The sequence below is a fragment of the Pagrus pagrus genome (assembly GCF_965226575.1).
Source record: "Pagrus pagrus genome assembly, chromosome: 2".
Lineage (NCBI taxonomy): Eukaryota > Metazoa > Chordata > Actinopteri > Spariformes > Sparidae > Pagrus > Pagrus pagrus.
In genome coordinates, this window is record NC_140186.1 from 810705 (window position 1) to 834238 (window position 23534).

A 23534-nucleotide genomic window follows, 5' to 3' on the forward strand; every position below is an offset into this window, starting at 1 on the left:
AGGCCAACACGAGTCGGGCCGTGATGCTCGGCTGCAGGGTGGATCCACAGAAATTCAAACATCTGACTTGATTGACCCAAGCTGACTGGATCATTTTGTGTTTCATGTTGTTTACTTGTGTTTGTGTTCATGACGTGGTCAGCCTGCCTGTCACTGCTGCACAGCTTCAACCCTTTAAACACAGTTTGCAGTTTTGTAAAAACGTGAAAAACTTGTAGGATGTTTGAAAATGGAGGCTGATGATGTTTCTGTGTTCGTCACTAACGCAGCTCCGTGTAGTTTTATAGAAGAAATTCAAACTGAGAGGTTTAATCTTTACAATATTAACGAGGTAATAACAAACTGTCTCCATCAGTGAATAAACAAGCTGCTCTCAGAGGAAACGCTGTTTGAAGCTAGGAAGGTGGCAGGGTCCGCCACATATAAACACAGTAAAACAGTATAAATTGTGTTGTCCTTTAAGGTCAGTTTGTTTATTCAGTCATGAAAACAAAGAGAGTTTGTTTATTTAGTTTGTTTATCAGCCTATGAGGATCTTTCTCTGCTCATTAACATTTCTTCAACTAAACTACAGACTGCTCCTTTAAACTACAGACTGCTCCTTTAAGTACATTTACTCAAGTACTGTACTTAAGTACAATGTTGAGGTACTTGTACTTTACTTGAGTATTTCCATATTCTGCTACTTGATACTTCGACATTTTTGAGGCAAATATTGTACTTTTTACTCCATTACATTTATCTGATAACTTTATTAACTGGTTACTCTGCAGAGCTCATTTTAAATGTTTAAACTAAAATTCTGGACATATCTTACAGTCTGCACCTTTAAGACTCAGTCAACAGGATGTTGTTTGTTCTGGTTGTGGCTGCAGTGAACACTGCGGCCTCCAGGGGACGACAGCAGCACTTCTTTAGTCCTGTTTCCAGGCTCAGCAGGAAACAATCATAGACTTAATCAACTGTTTCTGTGGACCAATCAGAGAGGAGATAGATCGTAAACATTCAAGAGAAAAACAACAACAGGTCACTCGCTGTAGTTTAATATTTGCAGGAAAAACACGTCATTCTGTTCTCAGATAAAACTCAACAGCTCGCATGTTTACATCAGCCAATAGGCATCCGTTTTGCAGGCAGCTGCTGTTACAGAGCAACCAATCATATGCCGGAACATCACGACGGACGTCTGTTCTTCCCAGGAGTCTTTGAGGTTACGTAGGCACTCACACACTCACACACAAACATACAGTTATAGATGATCCACTGGACCGATTGAAGAGTCTCTGATGGTCTCACTGCAGCAGAACCTCTGACGGTCTTTAAGAAAAATAATACTAACTTCAAACTCAGTGCAGATAATCATGTAAGTGCAACACCACTGCTCCAGTCACATTAAACATCTAAAGCCCTGCAGCAGGAACCATCGTCATTGCTGTGGTTGTGGTTCAAAGTCCTCGCTCAACAGAATGAAAATGATAAATGTTGTACATTAGTTAAAGGTACAGATGAAGGATTTATGATACATGTGGTTAAATGTTCAGGAGGTATGTGAGGATGAAGACAGTTCAAACTCTGACATCACCAGAGGACGGTCCAATCTGGACACCAGAGTGATTCAAAAACAAGCTTCAGGAGTCTTGAGGGTTCCACGGTAACCTTTACAAATCCATCTGGACTCTCAAGAACCTGTAGACCCCATCAGGAACCTCTGGGAACTTTAGAAACTCATCAAAAATGTATTGAAGGTGATGGACGTTTAATAAACCCTAAAAGAACCATACAGATTATTTAGAGATTCTTCAAATGTTCAGAAAACTGCCTGATCATCAAAAGAGTTCATCCAGAAGAAGAGTCAGAAGGCTGTTGAAACAGGAAGAGGAACCTGTCCGATCATTTAGGAACCTTTCAGAAGTTAGCAGACTCAGACGTTTATTCAAACCTCACACATGTTTTGAGCTTATTAAACCTCGGAAGAACCTTAAAAAACAATCTTGAGATAAATGACAAGAGAGAGATATGCACATGTCGGCAGAACCACTGGAAGTTTATCCAAACCCTTAGAAAGTCATAAGAACCTGGCACATAATGCAGGAACCTACTGGAAGCTTTGATGAAGGTTCGACCTTTAGACATTTATCTACACTTCTAGATAAACAACAGAAATGATAAGAACCTGTCAGACCGCAGCAAAACCATTAGAAGTGTTTCCAAACCCTTAGAAAAATGACAGAAACGTGTCACATTATGCAGAATTAAACTGGAACTTCTATGAATGCATTACTGCTAAGAAGCCTTCGGATCCTTCAGGAGCCTTTGGGATCTTTAGGAACCCATCAAAGATGTTTAGAACCTGTTAGACCGTTATAGAGCATCAACAAACTATAGAAAGTTCAGCAGAAGATTTATTTATCTGCACTATCATCTAAAAACCTACTGGAACTATTAGGAGTTCAATCAAATGTCAGAACCTGTCAGAACTGTTACATGTCCTTCAGAACCTTTAGGAGTCCATCAAATGTAAGAAACCTGTGACAAGCTCCAAACAACTACCAAACAGAAATTATTGGAACCTGTCAGAATATGCAGGAATCTATTGGAACCTATAGAAATCCACAAGAACTGTTCATCAAGAACCTGTCAGAACCTTTCAGGACCTGTCAGAAGCAGAACCTTTAGAAGGCCTTTATGTGGCAGTAGGCCTCCAGTGAGGAGAACACAATGTACATCAGCCACAGGCTGAAGAACAGGCAGGTTGTGAGGATCTTGGGGACTCTGGGTCCGCCGAGCTCCCCACCGATCTCGGGCCGGCGGCGGTAGATGAGGACGGCAACGCAGATGAAGGCAAAGATGGTGAAGAGTGTGACGGAGAAGGCCAGCGTTCCTGGATCGACCCTGAACTCCTGGCCCTGAGAGTAGTGGTAGATGGCAGCGATGGACCAGGCCACGCCAATACCCAGGAAGACGTTCACAGCGTTACTCCCAGTCACGTTGCCGATGGAGGCGTCAGCGTATTGGTCCTGGATGGCGGCCACCTTACTGGCAAAGGTGTCTGAAAGTGGGAGGAGAAGCTGAGTTTGAGTTTCTGCTAACTGTTTATCTGCTGTACAGATGAAGGTCAGTGTACTGGTGCTGGTTAACCCTGTTGATGCCATAGTGATGTCATCAGGGTTATCTCAGTGTGGGCTTGGAGTTCTGAAGCTGGATCGAGTGTTTGGACCCACTGAGCAGAAACATCTCTGAAAGAACTCAATTGAATATCTTTGATGGCGTTGAAAAGACGTCCAGTGGAGAGCCAGAATGAACGTTTTTTACGTCTTTTTAAGATGTTTTTTAACGTTTTCTCGTGATGTCCATGTGACGTCCTTACAGGGTTCAAAATGAATTATCCAACCTTGGAGCATTATCCTACCTGATCAAGGCTGGATGATGGTGTTCATTAAAGCTGATGAACAGCCCTCCTGGTAAAGTTCACGCCTCACGCCTACTGAGGTTGAAATTCAGCGTTCAGGGTTTTGCTGTCAAATTTGGCGTCATAAAAACTTATTTTGAACCACAAGAAGTTCTTTAGCGGTCTCTGACTGAAGTTGAAAAGACGTGTAACATTATATTAGAAAAACTTTGGTTTTGAACCCTGTAAGGACGTCACTTGGATATCTCTAGTGAGCGTTGGCTGGCTCTCAAGTGGACGTCTTCTGGGTATGTTTCTGCTCAGTGGAATCCAGAAAACGCAGTTTCCGACCTCCTTCTAAAAAGTACAGGGTTGGAGTTCCTGCTCGTGAACTCGGGGCACATTTATCTACCCAGATTCACGAGGGAGCAGCTTTCGGCGTCACACGACAATGGCAGCACCCATAAGGAGGGGTGGATGTGTTCATAGATGACAGTATTTGTATCAGGTATTTAAGAGAATCAACAACAACCTTCTGAAGAAATAAAATGGTGCATGTTTCTTTTCTTTATTTTTGCATATTATTTCTTTATTATTGGACTTCAGTGAATTAATGTTGTCAATTCTGATTCTTAGTTATTGTAAAGTTGCTGTTGATGACAGAAGCTGCCAAATGAATGTGTGGTGTATATCAGACCTGGTACAGATGTGCCCAAAGCCACGAACACCACAGCGGTGACGGAGTCTTTGAGTCCGACGGTGCAGCCGAAATGTGATGCCAGGTCGCCGATGACCGCCGTCAGCATGCCGATGACTGAGATAGAGACGACGAAGCAGGCCCAACCGTTCCAGTAGTCGGTGGGAGGGACAAAGGCAAACAGAAGCTTCCAGAAGACAGTGAGGAAGTGCATGACGTAGTCAAAACAGGAGGGCAGCTTCTCTTCACCACATTCATCATCATCATCATCACCTGGACCGGAGAGGGAGGCAGAGTCAGGGTCAAACTGACAGGAAAACAGAAACTTGGCCAGCTAGGTCAGTTCTTACCAGAGCTGACTGTGATGGCTTCAACAAACTGCTCCCTCCAGGTGTTGGTCCCGATCACCAGGGCCAGGTTGGTCTTCTTCAGGAGTTTATCCACGGTGCTCTGCAAGACAGCGGGTCAATCAATAAAGAGATGTTTCAAGGAGAAAAATCTGTTTTATTACGACATTAGTGAAACAGAATCTGATCTCACCTTGAACTCGTATGACTCCTCGATGACCACTTCCAGCTTGACGTGCTCGCCCAGCATCGGTCTGCCCATCTCTGCAATCCTCCTCTCCTCCTTCTCCTTCTTCGTCAAAACCTCCTCACCCCCCTCCTCTGAGAGAGAGACACCAGAGAGAGACAATGGATTCATGGATGGAGTAACAGTTGGACATATAGATAGATGAATGGACAGTGCAGATGGGTGAATAGATAGACGGTTGGAGGGATGGACAGATGATGGATGGATCACCCGTCCATCAGAAAGACAGATGGAATGAATGGACGGACAAAAGACTAATAGACCGATGGACAGATTGACAGATGAACGGAACAGATGGATGAACAGATGGTGGACTTGCGTACTGAAGGGTGGATGAGCTGATGGATGACAGTACCTGTGATGTTGACGATGGTGGAGGGGAGCGGGTGGTCTCGTCCCTGGACCTTCCTGTAGATGTCTCTGCCTGAACAGGTGAACACAAACTGAGTCAACTGAAACCAAACATGTCAAACTCCTGATGTCAAACACAGAACCTGATCCAGAGGAAGTCCTGGACCATCACCGCCTCCACCAACACCAACTCAAACATCGTCTTCAAACTCTGATGACAAGTAAAAATCTGATGAACTAAATCTGATGATTCAGTGAGTGTTTAACCTCAGGCGCTGTGTTTTCACTCAGCCGTGATGATGAAGCTGAAACAAACTGAGAACATCAACAACGTGAACAACAACCTGTCTGATCCAACATTATGAGAACAAGAGCTGCTGCGTCTCTGCACGAAGCCAGAGAGAGAAATGACCAACACGACTCCTGTCTGAAGCTGTAACAATAAGCCTCATGAACAGAGCGTGCTCAGTGAGCTCAGGGGAGATGATTTCCCATCAGCCTCAGCTGTTGAGGAGGTCAGAGGTCGAGTCACTTAAAGAAAAGTGCATCATCACACCACACAGCAGTGACTGATGTGCAGCGTTAATGCATGCAGTCAGGACGGTGGATGGTGATGGTAGAGTTCAGAAAGTGACCCAACACGTGACCCTACACGTGGCCATCAGGTATTTTTTTAAAGCTTCAGGCTTGAGTTGGATTATAAACTGCATCTTGATGAGACTCTGCTAATCATCGATCTGATTCGTAATGCCCACTGGAAGACAGAAATTCAGCGTCAACTTATCTCATATTTGAAACATTAATGTCTTCGTCTTGACAACCGCTGTTGTAACTTGTCACTTCAGGTGAGTGAGCAGGAGTCAACGTGAGGCCCACAACTAGACAGTCCTACTGACGTTTCAAATCTGGACCGGAGATACTCCTCTGTCATTGTAGCAAACAGCTGTGATTGGCCCAACACAAACCAAGTCACAGGGAAATCTGAACGGAGGGTGGACCGAGTCATCTGGGTCAGAGGCTGCCTTTCAAAAGCATTCATATTGAATTTCAAAGTGGGAAAAGTGATTTTCCCACAAAGATAAAACATCTCCTCCTCCTTTGATCGGACAGTACTTATATTTATCCATTTACGGTTTGTGTAGCTTTAATGCCAAACTTCAAATATGGTCAAGTTAGCTCACATTGGTTGGTATTTGTCTGTGAATGGACAATGTGTTTGTGAACATAAATGATTTGGACCAGCGGAGCTACCAGTTCTGATTCAGCCGGGGATTTCATGGGGGACATTTTATATTTGAAGGGGCTGTTTGTGCCTCTGCAGTGATAAATGAGATCCAGTTATTGTTCACGTTGTTGCTCCAACACATTAAAACAAACGTCTCCACCAATGAATGTCTTACCATTCAACTGTTTGTCTAGTAGGAAGTCGCAAAAAGATCAGTTAACTCAGATCAACAATGAATCAATAAAAATGAGACATGATGTAATGAATCAAAGTTTGTGGGTTCACCTACCTGTTTTGACGAATCCACCTAAAACGTCAGAAAATATGAAACAAGATGTCAAAATTTGCTCTGATTGTGGTGATTCTTCACTTAAACAACAGGAAAATCCAGAGAGGACTTGAACCAAAGTATGTTTCAGAGCAGACAGAGACATATTGAATCAGACAAAATGACAAACAGGGAGGTCGGCAGGACAGAAAAGGGAAACATAAGACCAGCTTACCGACTTCCTGAAGCAACACAGCTGAAGAGAGGAAACAGACGAAAGAGAAGTCAGAGAGAAAATGAAGCAGAAAAACTTTTTTTTATTTATATGCATTCATCCTAAAAACTGTATCCTGAGAGTCAACCTGTAACCTGTTGACAGGTTTGGGTTAAAGGACTTGTTGCTGAAGCAGACTTGTGTTAAATCATCATCAGTTAAATCAAGATTGAGTTATCTACGCATGAAACAGAGGACCCGTAACTTCACAGCAGGAAATCGAGATGTTGGACTGTAAGTCAACAAGTGTTTCTACTGTTTGTGTCAAAGTTGTGAAACCTGAATAATGTTAAGTGTTGAAGACAAAACTGTGAGATGAAAACAGGCACAGTCAGCGTAAATACGACAGGGATAGACAGAGGATACTGGTTCTAACCTATCCAGACCAGTCCAAACATGTCCACATCTGTCCGGACCTGTTAATTCCTTTCCTAACATGCGTTAATCAATTGTTATTGGTCCCAACATGTCGAAACCAGCTTAAGATCTTCCAACATGTCCAGACAAACCCAACAGATCTACATAAGTCCCAACTTGTCCCTGTGTAGTCTTTCCTACAAGGTCCCATCTTGTCCAGATCTCTTATAACTTGTGCTAACCTGTCCGATAATCACCCCGCGAGTCCATACTAGCCCCAACTTGACCTAACACGTCCATGTCCCATCCTGTCCTGTTCCAGTTAGTCCGTCAGTCCCAACCTGTCCACACCAGGTCAATTAGCACCCGTCCTTACAAGTCTCAATCTGTCCTCAATCGCTATAAACAGCCCTCACCAGTCACTTCTCAGGTTTTGAGTGTCTGTGGAGACACCTGACCTGTCTCACCTGTAGCTGCAGTTTTCATCTAAACTCTAGAGCTGAAGAGAAATCACTGATCGTGGCCGTTTGCAGACACCCAGAGCTGTACGATAACGCATCTACTTGTCAGAGACGGGACAGAAAAGGAGCTGACGTGAAGGAAAGCGAGCGAAGAAGTCCGACTACCTGGTAAGTCATGGAAATATGTCTCAGCATAGCTGAACTCCATTAAGGGAACAAACATTTTAAAAGTAGTTTGTTTGTCGTCTGGCCGACAGACCTGACGCAGCATGAGCTCAGGCTTTGATTCAGGCGACATGATGTAGTTGTTATTCCAGCTTCTGATCCATTTACTGAGTCAGATCATAGAAATCTCTTTGTTTGGGTTCATACTGACGTGATGAGACAGATTCATTCAGTCTACGTCTACCTGCTGGTCACAGTTGCTATTTATTGATTTACTCACTGAAAACAGACGGACAGGTGCTCTGCAGCTGAGATTGAACACCTGTAGCTGGTGTCTTGCCGGGAAATCCTGGCACTGACCCGAGCCAACGGGTCATTGACCCGGGCACCGGTCAGCCTCAGGTCGCGCTGGCAGCTGCAGTCATCCTGAAGATTACGGTGAAATTCAGCCAGCTGGGTGCCGCGCGAGTAACGCAAATAAAAATCAACTCACGTGAGTGACACGAGGTGAATATTTGGTCTGAATGCACCATAACTGCCACATGGGGGCGACGAAAGGTCCAGTTCTCAACCAATCCTAACTGATTCCTGCTCTGACCAATCGGAGGTCCTCTGATAGAAAAGGGAGGCAGCGACAGCAGCAGCAACAAGTGAAAACTGAACAACAGCAGGAAGAGTGCCTCAAGGTAGTGAAAGGTCAAAGGTCATCAGAGAGGTCGAGGTGCCTCTTCACACCTGTCCATCTCCTGTTCCAATATGGCTGCTGCAGCTCTATGAAGAAGCTGGCCTGCTTATCGTACTCATCGTGGTCAATTATTCTAACGGCTACGGTCTTCCTGTGGACGAAAGAGGACAGACAACATCGGCAGGGAGGTCAGGGGTCATGCATTAGTTCACCAACACACATTCAAACACGCCGTTGTTATGTGTCAGTCACCGTGACAACACCATAGCAACAGAGACGAGGAGGGGATGACCTCACCTCATCGGGTCTGCAGGGAGGAGGGACTGAACTCTGAGGTTAAAGTCACAATGACACAACCTCTGAGGTGTTGGACTTGGATCACGTAATGAAGTCACTCGTAACGGCCATATCCCAGACTCCCTTAACAAATCGCTTGATTTTCGGAGTAGTGTGAGTGAGGAGAAACTTAATAAACTCTGTGAAACAGCTGCAGCACAAAATCTAAATCTCTGTTGTCTTCTTGTTAAATCGGTATTAAATAAAATACATGCAGATGTTTGTTATCAGTGCGTCGCTGCATCGCTGCAGCGTCTGTTTCTCGTGTCTGATCTCACCACTTACTCCAAATTTATAAAAGAATATGACATAATGACACATTTTTACAAATAAAGTAAACAGTAACTAATATATGCTGCTTCTTTGGAGTGGGAAGAAAGTGGAGAAAGTCACCAGGCTCCCTTTAAAAAACCCTCAATTTTAAGACGCTGCATTAGGAGAATTGGGCCGACTTATTAATTTGGCAAATGTTAAACATAAAGGTATCTTTTTCTTTGTGTAAAAAACGTATCTGTTGGTGGTAATGGTATATTTGTACGTAGAGCGGAGTCGCTGTTCACATTTAAGTCTGATGTTTGCTGTCAGTAGTAACTGCAGGGATCTGCAGTCTGAGCTCCTCCATTGTGGCTTTAACTGTCGACAGACTGATTGTTGATGCTCCTCCCTGTGAGGTCATGAGGTGAGTTTGGATAAACAGAGGTTAAAGGTCGTGAGTGATGGGGGCGGGGTCACAGCACAGGAAGGCGAAGCCCCCACCTTTCCTCTCACTCATCTCCAGCAGCCGAGGCTCTCCCATCTCTAGGAAGAAGTTCTTGTTTTTCTCATATTCTTCATCATCGATTATATTGATCTGAATGTTTTTGCTGAAACAGAAAAAACAGAAACAGGAAGGTTGTAGAAGAAGAAGTGTGAAGACGTGTGAGGATGAGACGGAGAATAAAAGGTGGAGAGAGAGAGAGAGAGTGTTGTTGCAGAGAAACACCATCTGAAAAACGTCAGAACATGTGATCACTCAGAGCTCATCTGTGTCTGAAAGTGAGATGATGGAGTGAAACTCACTGGTCCCAAAGCACAGACTTACTACAACACACATCATCAGTGAACCTGTTAGACGTCGTGACAGACCTGAGACCTGCAGGGACGTCTGGCTTCAGCTGGTGATCATCACAAAGAGAAGTGATGAGTTTCCATCACAGATGATTCAACGATCAGAGATGACACAGTTTGTTCTGCCTCCGAGTGTTGGAGGCTTCACCGGGCTGCAGGCCACAGCAGCCCTCATTGGACAGATCTCCAGAGTGTGTGTGTGTGTGTGTGTGTGTGTGTGTGTGTGCCTGCAGCGTGGAAACCGAAAATTGCCTTCATCCATTTCCATGTTTATTTAATGTCAGCAGATTGATGGTTTGGAGGTTTTGTGTCGGTGGTTTCAGGACACAAGATGCTCTCGGAGACGGAGAACGGATTCAAGAATCTAAATCCTAATCCAACGTGACGGTAGAAGTCCTGCAGTTAAAGTTTATTTAAAGACTCCCGAAGTAACAAAGTACAAATACTGTGTACAGGTGTCTGTACTGTACCTGAGTATCTCTGAGACTTTCCCTCTCTACATCTGGACACAAACACCTGAACTTTCTCCTCCTCACAGCTTCAAACAGCCTCGTTACTTTAGTTTGATGCATCTGAGGTGAATTATGGATTATTGTTATTTCCCAACATCAGCACTTCTACTTTCACCAGAGTCTGTTTTCACACAAGTATCTGAACGTCTCCTGGAGGACAGACTGTGAGGACTGTTGACTCCTCTCTGGCCCAGACGGACGGCCCTGTACTGACAGCTGTCCACCTGGGATCGGATCGCTCAGGTGTGAGCGGGTCTTTGATCCTGTTCGTGATGTTATAGGCGACAGCTGTGAGCAGGAGGTTGCAGTGACGGGACATTTTACTTCGTTGTTGCAGCATCTGAGTAAAACCAACAGCAGGGGCTAAAAGAGGCCAAGAAGCAGAGTCATTGAATTCTTTGTGTTCACAACCAGCAGAGACACTTCAGCTCAACGGTCACTGATGTTGATGTAAAACACTGATGAGTGACGCTGTGTGTGCAGAGCAGTAAGTCTGCACTTTTACAAGAGGCAGATGAGTTGTCTGTGGAGGGAAACAGACAGAGGTTGAAGTCGGGTGGTGAGGTTGGAGAGGTGGCTGCCGGCCAGCGGCGACCTCCCCTGTGGTCGTCTCTGAGAGGAACCGGCTGCAGTCATCTGTCTGCTTTACGGGCTGAACGCTCGACGATGAGCAGGATCCTGCTGCTGCTCGACACAGGCTGCCCTAATAAGGCAGAGACGGCGTGATGTTTATCTGGAGCCCGTCTGGACTAACAGCACGACTGAAGATATCTGACACGCCGAGCTGGAAGTCAACTCACACTCACTGAAGAATGGTTTGAGGAAAGAGTCAGAGAGGAGACAGAAACTGCAGCCGCTCAACAAACATCCACTGCAACTAATTAAAGGAGCACGCCGCACATTTAGTTCAGCAGCTCCGTGAGGCTGTACTCTGAGCTAAGTGCTAACACCAACATGCTAACACGCTGATGTTTACGCTCATTGTGTTCAACTTCTCAGTTAATGTGTTAGCATGCTAACATGAGCTAACTCTCAGTAAACAGCTGAGGCTGATGTGATTTCATCAGTTCTGCAGGTTTTTGGTCATAAACCAAAGTATTGGACCCGTTAACATGTTGACCTGATGATGGCGCTACATGAAGTCAGCGGATTCATCTTCTGGGGTCAATAAATGTCTGTGATGGTTAACTTCAGTGTCCCACCACAACCAGTCCACTCAGCTGTCTGACCCAGTAGAACCAGTAACACCAGACAAACAGTTCTCCGTGAACTCAGAAGTCACCTGGAGGATCCACTGCTGTCACATGAAGTGTGAACACATCACGCTGTGGTCTTACAAACGTTTCTGTGCTGCATTCAACCAGTTGAAACGTCCGTTAGCTCCTGACCAATCCGAAGTGACGGATGCCGGTTTGGGTTCAGATTAGTTTCCTGAGTGTGAAGCTCAGTAAACACTCGTCTGGAAGCGGCAGTGTCGTGTCAGGTAAAGAGCTCTGCTGTAACCCGATCGGACTCAAATACTGTGGTCCACGTAAACAGCAGCAGTGTGAAGCTCCTGTCACACAGAGCAGCTTTGTGAGCACCCAGAGATCTTCTCTGGGAACGCTCGAGGACGTCGAACACGTCGGGCCGGGAAATGTGAATAAAACGGCGACGGTGATCTACAGCGAAGTGCTCAGACAGCAGGAGCTCTGGCAGACTGAAGGCACATGATGGAAACTGGTTCAAACTGGTGTGGGGGTCAGCCGATATGGCCTTATCAGGGCTGATACCAATAAAAAAAGAAACACATGACACCACATCTTGGCGGGTCAGAACAGGAGGAGGAAGTTCTGGTCGCCTTTTTCTGCAGTTAAATCATGAAAAGCAGCCTTGATTAAATATATATATTACTATTATATATATAATCTATATATTCCAATGGTAAGTCATCATCATGAGCGCTGACATGAGAGGACAAGTCGTAACTGTGACATTAAAAATTATTTGATAAATTATTTTATTACATTACAAGCTTAGTTTTCATCTTATTTCATCAGTTGTACTGAGCCTTTATCCTTTTTGTCTCTCTCTCGTAAGGCTATTACTGATTTATTGATTTACTGATCTCCGCCCTTTAACGTTACTTATTTTAGAGATTTAAGTCGATCCCTGTTCACCGCTGACGTGTGAATGACCTCCAGCCTCACCTCACATGGGACAGACAGAAAAGAGCTCATATTAAAGAAATGGCACCTGATGTACACCTGGTATATTAAAGGGGTCTGGATCTGGATACAAACCGAACCCATCTTGCCTTTGTGATGTCGCCTGGTGCTTTGAATGTTGCTCTCCTCATGACTTCAGATCTGATCTCTGTGACGGATTTGATGTGGCTGCATATCAGTTTTGTGGATTGTTGTTGATTTAAAAGAAACTGTATAAACTCTGTGAAACGACGTCTGCGTATGTTAAACATTAAGCCACTCCTAAAGTATATGCTTTATTTCTTTTTTTATTTCTGACTTTATATCTCTAATTTTCCAACCGCACGGCTTTAATTTTCCAAACAGTTTGTTTTAATCAGAACTTTTGTCTCCTTCATGGCACAGAATGGACATTTAATCAGGAACTAGAGCCTCTTTCAGCTCTCTCTCTCTCTTAATCCTTCATTTTACTAAAAACAAATATCTGTACAGGTGTTATGATGCGTACATGTGTCAGCACCGGGAGTCGACCCTTTTGGCGTTTTCAGGGCCGATACCAATTATTAGAAATCAAGGAGTCTGAAAACTGATGTTTGAGACTGATATTCATTTGTATTCAAGTACGATTTCAGTCTTAAGGTACAATTTAGAGCTTCTTTCCTCGAGTATTTCCACTTCCTGTTACTTTATACTTCCTCTCCATTACATTTATTTGATACATTTAGATACTAGTTACTTTGCAGATTCTGATTACTCAGTGTTTATAGGGACTTTGTGTGAGAGGACGCTGCATCAGAGCCAAAGCACATTTTTAAATATAATCGGCAATCCAACAGAAAAATCACAAATACAGATAATCAGAATTATGCTGAAGATCCCCTGGATAATTGTTGTACCTAAATGAGAGCGACGGCTTCACAACAGAAAGGTCTCTCTGTAAATGATCCAAAGGTTGAATCAACACAAACTGAACATCGTGAAGGAGTTCCTGCAGGACTGTTGGATCAGAACGTGTACCTAATAAAGTTAGCAGCTGTGTGAGGAGCTGCTGCCGCTTCAACACAGTAAAATATCAAACAGGAGAAAATGAAGGTTTTAGTCTGATACGAGTTTGTTCTGACAAAGAATCGATGGTACGTGGAGGTATAAGTATTGATAAGTGACTGTCGGGGACTCCAGTCATCCAGTACCCAGCTGATAAGCGATCGGTCTATATAAGGCTCTGCAGCAGCTCATCTCAGTGAATGTAGGGCAGCGTCCTCATCAATAAAGAGAAACAAAGAATGAGCGGGGCACCTTTTCCATTTCAAGACGCCGTCCTCTCCCTCCACAGCCAGCCGCTGTGTTTATGCTCTGGATATAAATGTGTTGTCATTACATTCCTGTTGCCCGCAGACATGGAAAGAGTCTGCCTGCAGTGTTGACCTGGAGCTGACGGTCACATGACCGCGAGGAGGTGGAGCTTTGAAAGCACCAGGAGCGACTCTTCTTTCATTAAATCCTCGTTTAACCATCACACTGCCTGCGTTGTGTTATACAGTCAAAAGATTGGTGAGTATTGATCCTCAGTACAGTGAATGTGGAAAACAAATGTGCATATATATGTTATATAAATCATAACGTCACTAGGCTGTATTTAATTTGAGCAAACTTTTCTGTTCATGGGAAAATCCAATTACAAGTAATTATTTTGACCCCCTGGCGTTACACGAGCACGAGGCCACAGAAAGTACAGAGAAAAAGAGAAACTATAAGAAAGTTCATAATTAAATGTTTGTTACATTTTATTACGTTTCTGTAGCGAAACTAAAGCTCCCTGTTTCGCTCAGCACGGACGCTTGTCTAACTACGCCAATACGTTGTGACTGACTGTTAAAGTGACGAGCCGACAGTCAAATGGACTTTAAGGATCTCTTTTCATGATCAGCAACCAACAAGGTGTTTATCAAGTGTTAATGTCTTTCATGTTGTTGCTAAGTTTTACTTTCTGCACTTTATGATATGTTGATATGTACTATTGTGTACTTCTTTCATATATAGTTCTCACGGCGTGGAAGGCGAGGATGCATCGTAAAGACAAGACACTCTCAAAAAATAAACACCCGACCTGTGTTTGTCGTTGAGAAAGAGCTATGAGTACATCAATAACATACATCATCAATCAGCACCAGAAGGTTTTTACTTACAAGATCTCATCGTTCTCAAACTCCAGGACTCCATGTGTGTCCTCAAAGTCCTCACCGCCTCCTTTAGCCGTCCCCTCTGTGGTTTTATATGGCACCACCACAACACCGCGAGCCCCCGAGGACCGGATCACCTTCACCTCCATCACCCCGACGCTCTCGCTCACAGTTACCACGGGCTCCTCGAACGTAAAGATCCCAGCGTGGTCGTCATCAAAGATGGTGACTGTGGCTGTGCACGGCAGACCTAAACCTGCAAGGGCGTCCACGTGGTTTCCCTCATACTCATCCGAGCCCTCTGATACGACCTTCACATTGCTGAGGTGAACCAGGAAATGCTCGTCTTCCTCGAAGATATCATCATCAATAATGTCAATGCGGATTTCCTTCTCGGTCTCGCCTGGTTTGAACACAACAGTTCCTTCAGTGAACTGGTAGTCTGAGCCGGCATTCGCTGTGCCGTCTTCAGTCCGGAAGTCCACTGAGACTGTGCTCGTCAGGTCTCCACCACGACGCACCACATTCAGTGCTACACTGCCGCAGTTCTCCAGACACTGGTAGGTACCAGGGTCGAAGAAAACCTTGGAGGTGAAATCGTTCACTGAAACCTCGGAGCAGATATCGTGCTGGGTGGCTCTCTTGGCTTGGTCAGCGGCATGTTTCTTCAGGATGTTGCCGGCTCCTGTCATGATCCTTGTCGCCTGACAGCGGTAGAAAGCCCGACTCTTCTGCTGCTGAGTCAAAACTTGGTAATTGGCGAGCTCCATCAATTGCTCCATCTCCTTCTCAGGATGTTTTTGTTTGAGCTCCTTCAGGATCCTGGCCACCTCTCTGCGGGCCTCCTCCTCGTCCAGCTCGTTAAAATCAAACCCTGTCTCTTCCACATGCGAGTTGAGGATTTTCCCATCCATTTCAATGTCGACCTTGGAGGGAAGCTCTGGTTCTCCCTCTGTTTCGATGATCATTCCTTTCTGCTTCCCTGCCCTGTATCGTTTGTACATGTATTTGTAGAAGAGAAGTCTGCGGTCGGCCACGTAAGCGAGTCCAACACAAATGGGGAAGAAGAAGAGTGTGAGCAGCCCCTCCCATATCTCAACAACACCTGGAGACGAGACGGCGAGGATCAGGTAAAGCCAGGTGTACGCAAATATGCTCCAGGTGGCGGTGACGAAGAACACCCTGAGGTGCTTCACCTTTCTCGTCTCTCCTTCGGGAATGACGGATACACACAAGCCAATGATGACAAACATGTTGAAGGCGGCACTTCCTACGATGGTGTTGGGGCCCAGCTGGCCGGCATTAAAGTTGTGACCACAAACCTCCACGACTGACAGGAGAATTTCTGGGGCGGAGGAACCCAGTGCCATCAGGGTCAGGTTGGACACCGTCTCGTTCCAGATGCGCACCGTCGTGGTGACCTTCTCACCGTTCGGTTTCTTGATGGTGATCTGTCTCTCCTGGGAGGTGATGACCTCGATGGATGCCATGAAGCGGTCAGCGATGATGGAGACGCCCAAGAACATGTACGCCAACCCCACAAAGTAAATTGTGGCTCTGGCGAGGCGGTCAGTGAAGGCTGGGTTTTCTGGCTTCCATAGCGGCAGGATAACACCTTCGATGCATTTGGTATTCCCTCCACATGTGGTGCGGTTGCTGAGTGTGTTGTTGGTCAGAGTGGAGCCTCCTGCTGCAGAATATGGGAGTTCAACTGAGATGATGGTCAACAAGAACAGCAGCTGATAGGTGGAGAACGGTGACGAGGTCCCGGCTCGGCTCATGTTGACACTCCCTTCAACCTGAAACACAAAGACGGAGACGTCAGTACTTTTGGTTTCTATCTGGTCATGTTTGGAAGCTGGATGACATGAACATGACGGGCTGAGGTTGTTCTTCTAACAGTCTGACAACATCACAGGAACCTTTCCTACAGAGAGCTTTAGTCCAATAACGTCCTCTTTGTCTCGTTCAGGAGACGTCTCAGTCTGAGTAGCTGCAGGAAGACGACGGTGGAAACGTGAGTCAGAGTTTAGCTCGAGGAACTGGACGAGGCAACGACTGCAACAACTCACCTCTGGACAGGTTTCAGACTGAGACGTTATTGGACTAAAGCTCTCTGTAGGAAAGGTTCCTGTGATGTTGTCAGACTGTTAGAAGAACAACCTCAGCCCGTCAGAGACTGAAACACTGTTAGTGGATGTGACTGTGACGTCACAGAGGATCAAACTGCAGCTGAGGAGATCTACTGGACCGGTTCTGAAACCTTTGGTGAGTTTGGATCATTGACACAGCAGAACACGTAGAAATACAGCCCAGGGTTAGAAACACCAGAATCCCCCTTTAAAGTGACTTAAAACAATAAGTTTTTGTCAGAACACAGACTGTAAGTTACTAATGACTCCAAAAAAGTTTTGTCGTAGCTTTTGTTTAGTTTTTTTTATTAGACATGGACAAAAGTCACATTGGTGTGTTTATAGCAACAACTGTCCACAGGAGGGTTTTTTAAGAAGTAAAAAGTAAAAAGAAAACATTAAAGGTACAGATATGTCTGTGCGGGTGTGATTAGTTCCTGTACTCTTTAGTCCTACACAGAAAATTTAATTGAATTTGAATATAAATGAATCATGAAGTCATGAATCAAGTGTAAAAACTCTTCAGCTCATTAATCCTGCCAGTGTTTTGTTTCATATTGTTGAAATTCACTTTGGACTCTTTAGATTTGAATTGTAATCAATAAGTTATTATTATAAAGCAAATAATCACTAGTTAAAATCATTCATTAAAGTTATATTTCTACTTTGACAACACAATCCATTCATTAACATTAACATGTATTAAATTGTGATTATAAGTTTTTCATGGGTTTACGATCCTTTCTAAAATCTCATTTTTATTTATTAAGAAATGAAAAATAGCTCTTTCTTAAACTCACAGACATTATTAAGGACACAATAAACACTGAATGCACCAGTAATACTATAACATCACCGTCCTCTACCTACAGTCTACTGCCACACTGTAGTTTTATATCAAATATGCTGCTAACTTGCTCTATTAAAGTATTAAACCTACAATAAGTCACCACATGCTGCTCCGTCCCGTCAGTGAGCCGAACTGAAGCGTCAGTAAAAGATCAGAAACCTACCGTCACTTCAACAGCTTCAGAATCTGACAGGAAAAAATCAAACTACAGAAACGAGTCGATCAGAATCTCCACAAAAACACGAGCAGAGTTTTCATCCTGGAGGCAGAAACACTGAAGGAACCCTGATAATGAACCGTCCTCTGGTTTAACACCGGCTGAACCATCGGAGCCTGTCAGAGGACGAGCAGACGAGAAACAGGAGCACCGTCTGAAAACAACACTGTGACCACTGAGCTGCCACACTGCTCCTCCTGCTGCTCCTCCTCCTCCTCCTCCTCCTCCTCCTGCTCCTCCTGCTGCTCCTCCTCCTCCTGCTCCTCCTCCTCCTGCTGCTCCTCCTCCTGCTGCTCCTCCTCCTCCTCCCTCAGGAGTTTACCATCCTCCACTTTAAACTACATGACCTTCTACCTGTGGAGCTGTAGCCTCACAGTTTCACTCTCCACCAGGTGAAGAACGAAGATGACATCACAGCAGATAATCAGAGATCGATTGTGTAAAATGTGGTGACATCACCTTTCAAAAAAAACATTTAATCATAGAGTTATCAGGCTTCTGTAAAACGTCATCGGACCAAAAGGTTTTAAATATCTGAACAGTGTGGAGAGAAAGAAGACGACTGAGAGTTTAACGTCGTGTCGATGACCTGACTCGGTCTGAAGCAGCTCCTGGACACTAGAGGTCACTCTGTCTGAGACTTCTGTCAGCTCATGTTTGATGCTCAGATTTTATGCATTAAGTCACATGGAGGTGATCAGTGACACTGATTTATCCTATACTACTATACTACAGACAGAGTTTGTCGTAAGTGAAGGTCGAGCTGACCCACAGGGTCCAGTCCTGCAGTCCGGTATCTGCAGACAGGAACATTACTACGACTACTCGATGCAACATGAATCCATCGCTGCCAAACTCCACATTATCACACCACTGCAACATTATCTCAACAGTAAGACAACTTCAAGCTACGCGATCACGACATTGTTACTACAGTACTTCTACTGCTGCACGGCAGCGTACCTCCAGAACTGCAGAACCTCTGGAGAGAACAGTCAGACCATCAGTACTTCACTGCAATATTATCTCAACTGCTGAACGGCATCACATCATTATCACAACATCACTTCACTGGACCCTGAGGACTTTAAACTGCAACACAACAATATTACTGCAGCACTACATCATCAGCTCACCAGCCAACATCACTTCATCATCATCATCATCATCATCATCATCATCTCGTCCACAGCTGGATGAAAATCTGCTCCTGATGAATAAACTCAGAGCCGGTCCTCACCTCTGGTCCTGGCGCAGCAGCAGCAGCGGCAGCAGCAGCAGCAGCGAGTGCCTTCAGGAGGGAGAGCTGCGTCCGATAACTGCTCTAAATTTAACAGAAACAGACATTGTTCTAAACATGGCCGCATAGCTGCCTGTGAGCCGCTTATCGGCCCTGTCCCAGCGGGCCATGGCCATACAAGGCTCTGCGGGGCCCGGGGCCATCCAGCAGCTCCTCGTCCCCGCCGACACGTGGGGGAGATAACGGCTAACAGCTCACAGCAGCTCGGTGACGCCGACCGGCCACAACAGGCAGGAATGCTGGGATAAGTGTCCCATCTGACATCTGAGCAACCTTCACGGCCGCAGAGATTTTCCACTCGTGGAGGAGGTGACATCCAGAGACCTGCAGGGCCCGCCGGGTCCTGAGGAGGGAACACAGGAGGTCTGTCAGCGTGAGCTCCACGACAGTGGATAAGACAAATATTAGGGGGAAACATAACCCTGAATATTCAAATATAGGACTTTTCAATACACCATAAAGATATTATCATGACGCTATCAGTCAAATTCATATTTTACTTCGTTTACTGTGTATTTTGTCTCTTTTAGGACAAAAACGTTACGCTCAGGTGGAGAGTCTGTAACCACACCTGTACAAAAAGAACAATTACACTTAAACTGGCAATAGATACATTTTAGATAACAACATCCACATCCAGATAACCGTCCACCACTGAGCCCGGTTCTGCTCGAGGTTGTGTTTGTTCACGGAGGGAAATGTTGTGTGTCTGTAAATAAATGAATCGAGGAGTTTGGTTTAGACCTGCTCAGTTTGTCATGAGATGACTTTTGTTGTGAATTGGCGCTATACAAATAAAGACTGATTGATTGATTGATTGATTGATTGACATATAGACTGCAGGGAAGCCCTAAATGGTCACAGGTCGAACATATTATTTCCTACATTGTCCCGTGAGAGCGAGTCAGTTATGTAACTTTCAGAGAAAAACAAATGATAATTTTCTTGAGATCTCGAGATCTTATTCTCTTATTCCTTTTAGCTTCATGTCTATCACATCAGCAGTAACATGGCAGCATGCATGCTGTTCATGACATCTCCACAAGGGGAGCAACTGATGTAAGATGAACGTCAGATCAGAGCTGATGGCAAACATTCAACAGAAGTTCATGTGGTTTGATTGGAAACTCCCAAAACTCACCCACAGAGCAGTGTGTGTGTCCCGGCCCACTCTCATCAATCTTATGAAGTCTTTCTCTCATGATTAATTATCTTGTTATCTTGGGAAAACATTCGTTATCTCATGATGATGACATAAATAACTCAGGATCTCAAGAAAACAACCTTGTCACCAGGGAGAAACTGAGGAAATCATGTTTGACCTGCGACCGTTCACAGTAAACCTCACTATGTCTATGATCTTCAGTCTGACACCAGCAGGGAGGTTTCCTGGAAAAATAAAAGTTGAATTACAGCACAAAGGAAATCTATCTGTCTCTGTGCATCCAAAACAGGAAGAGGCATTGTTTCCCCGGTCACAAACCCCAGGTAACAAGATCTATAACAGACCGATTATCGCTGCTGATATTCAGCATTTTTGTGATTATTGTGTCTGATTGATGATAAAATAAATGAATTTAGAAAATGCATTTATATTAGCTCTGATGCTGCAGTCACCTCTCTGTGCTCCCACTCGACGTCCCGCCCACAACACTACCTGATTGGTTGCACGTCACAAGTGATAATCTGTCAACACTGAATAATGTGAATCTGCAAAGTAACTAGTAACTAAAGTTATCAAATACATTTAGTGTAGAGGAAGGGGAAATACTGAAGTACCTGAAAATTGTACTTTAGTACAGTACTGACTGGTTATTCTCAACTTTGACAAAGATTTTTATTTTTACTACAAATGTATATTGTTCCAAATGTTCAGTTATCTGTCTCCTTGGTTACGAATAATCGGTATCGACCCCTGATCTATGAGGCCTAACATCTAAATCATCTTCTTCAACAATAAAAGTGTAACACTGCACAAACAAGCCTCCAGGAGGAGCTCCAGGCTTTAAAGAGTTTTCATAGTGGTCAAACTGTGTAACTACATCGTCACGTGATGCACTGAGGCCCAAAAACACTTTTTCCAGTAAGCTAACATCATGAAAGTAGTAAAGTAAAGAAAAAAGTAAAATGTTTTTTTGAAATGTTTTCTGAGCGTCACAACCCCGAGACATGACTAGCTTACTGTCAGAGTTTGAGCCGTTCAGTTCAATAACATTTGTAAAGTCTAGAAGCTGCACCATTAAATTATTTTATCCTCATTCAAGTTAGCCGGGCGCCAAACAGGAAGTTAGCCGACAGAAGTCTGTAGTGCTCACGCTGTGTGGGCCCCACAACACGGTAGATCTGAGTATTTTCATACCTGAGTGTCTTTGGCTCCAAACACCACCGAGCAGCTGTCATAGGAATGAACGGGGCTCCGCCTCCAACGCTGTGATGTAATGTGTTTGGTCACAACGCTGCTTTGAGCTAAATGCTAGCATCATGCTAACACGCACACAATGACAATCCTAAAAGGCCGAAGTTTAGCAGGTGTAATATTTACCATGTTCTTCATCTTGGTTTGTCATGTTAGCATGTTAGCATTAGCTAATTATCAATGATACTTAGCTAATGTGTGAGTGAGTAATTAGTTAACGTTCACATCAGCAAACTGATGACAACACATTAACATGTTGACCTGATGATGGCGCTCCATTTAGAAATCAAGAAAACTAACATTATTATTATTATTATATTATACATTTATGTATTTACTGATTGTTTGACTTTTTCTGACTTATTCCTGGTTGACTGTTGTCTTGTCTCAGTAAAACAAACTGTGACCTACCTGCTGTCAGCTGTTTGATAAACTCCCTTTTTTAAGAGATGCACGGCACTAAAGGACACGTTCCATGAATAAGATCAGTTTATGGATGAGAGCACATTTATTTCTACCTTCAACAAATCTTTACTTCAACATGAAGAACCTGGAGACTCTGAGTGGAGACATTAGAGATGATATAAAGTCAGGCTCAGCCATCGTCTCCTCCTGATGATATAAAGTCAGGCTCAGCCATCGTCTCCTCCTGATGATATAAAGTCAGGCTCAGTCATCGTCTCCTCCTGATGATATAAAGTCAGGCTCAGCCATCGTCTCCTCCTGATGATATAAAGTCAGGCTCAGCCATCGTCTCCTCCTGATGATATAAAGTCAGGCTCAGCCATCATCTCCTCCTGATGATATAAAGTCAGGCTCAGTCATCGTCTCCTCCTGATGATATGAAGTCAGGCTCAGTCATCGTCTCCTCCTGATGATATAAAGTCAGGCTCAGCCATCGTCTCCTCCTGATGATATAAAGTCAGGCTCAGTCATCGTCTCCTCCTGATGATATAAAGTCAGGCTCAGCCATCGTCTCCTCCTGATGATATGAAGTCAGGCTCAGTCATCGTCTCCTCCTGATGATATAAAGTCAGGCTCAGTCATCGTCTCCTCCTGATGATATGAAGTCAGGCTCAGTCATCGTCTCCTCCTGATGATATAAAGTCAGGCTCAGTCATCATCTCCTCCTGATGATATAAAGTCAGGCTCAGTCATCGTCTCCTCCTGATGATATAAAGTCAGGCTCAGCCATCGTCTCCTCCTGATGATATAAAGTCAGGTGAAGTCTCGTAGTCCACAGAACATTTCTGGAGCTTCACAGTGAAACAGAGTTGCAGCGTTCTGCTGAACACCTGAAGCAGCTGGAGATGATTTAAACATCAGATGTCTCCATGCAGCTCGTCTGCTGTGATGTCTGTAATGTAAAGTGATGTGAAAAGATGTTATTTCAATCAGGAGAGACGTGAATGAGAAAGTCAAATGTTTATTCTGACAGATGATGTGAGATAATGAAGTGTTGACAGAAAGTCTTTGGCTCTTCGACTCTACAGGGAGATTTTGTAATGGAGGTCCGTCTGCACGTAGCAGCAGCTCTATCCACTCATAGACACATATTTACAGATAATAACTCAAAGAAGACAAATGAGAAACTTCAATGATGAAGACAAATCAACTAAATAAAAGCCGTCTGAACAAAGATCATGATTATGATGATCTATATGCATGTGTGTGTGGAGCCTGATGTTATTGTATATACAGGCTGATTGTTGTGAGAAAACAATCAGATCACAAAGTTCAGAAAACTGAAATCTGAACGTTCAAAACATATTTAAAGAGATTTAAAACCACTGATGTGCAGCGCATTGACCAAGAAGAGACAACACAACTACA

The 23534-nt window shown here is 44.3% G+C and overlaps 1 protein-coding gene across 6 annotated transcripts; it reads right to left on the reverse strand.

The window, feature by feature from the left end:
* Positions 1–1040: 1040 nt before the first annotated feature.
* Positions 1041–19270, reverse strand: slc8a1a (solute carrier family 8 member 1a). Of its 6 annotated transcripts, none has more exons than XM_084367371.1 (10): positions 19226–19270; positions 14793–16585; positions 9558–9664; positions 6759–6779; positions 6545–6562; positions 5035–5103; positions 4626–4753; positions 4436–4535; positions 4086–4358; positions 1041–3049 (listed from the first exon to the last, which is right to left on the reverse strand). In XM_084367371.1, the coding sequence occupies exons 2-10, from the start codon at positions 16565–16567 to the stop codon at positions 2673–2675; spliced, it is 2868 nt and encodes a 955-aa protein (XP_084223497.1). In that variant the 5' UTR covers positions 16568–16585; positions 19226–19270; the 3' UTR covers positions 1041–2672. The 6 variants fall into 6 exon arrangements, with proteins under 6 accessions (XP_084223497.1, XP_084223498.1, XP_084223496.1 ...); XM_084367372.1 differs by lacking the exons at positions 9558–9664; positions 19226–19270 and adding exons at positions 8516–8616; positions 17932–18118; XM_084367370.1 differs by lacking the exon at positions 19226–19270 and adding an exon at positions 17932–18118.
* Positions 19271–23534: the final 4264 nt, after the last annotated feature.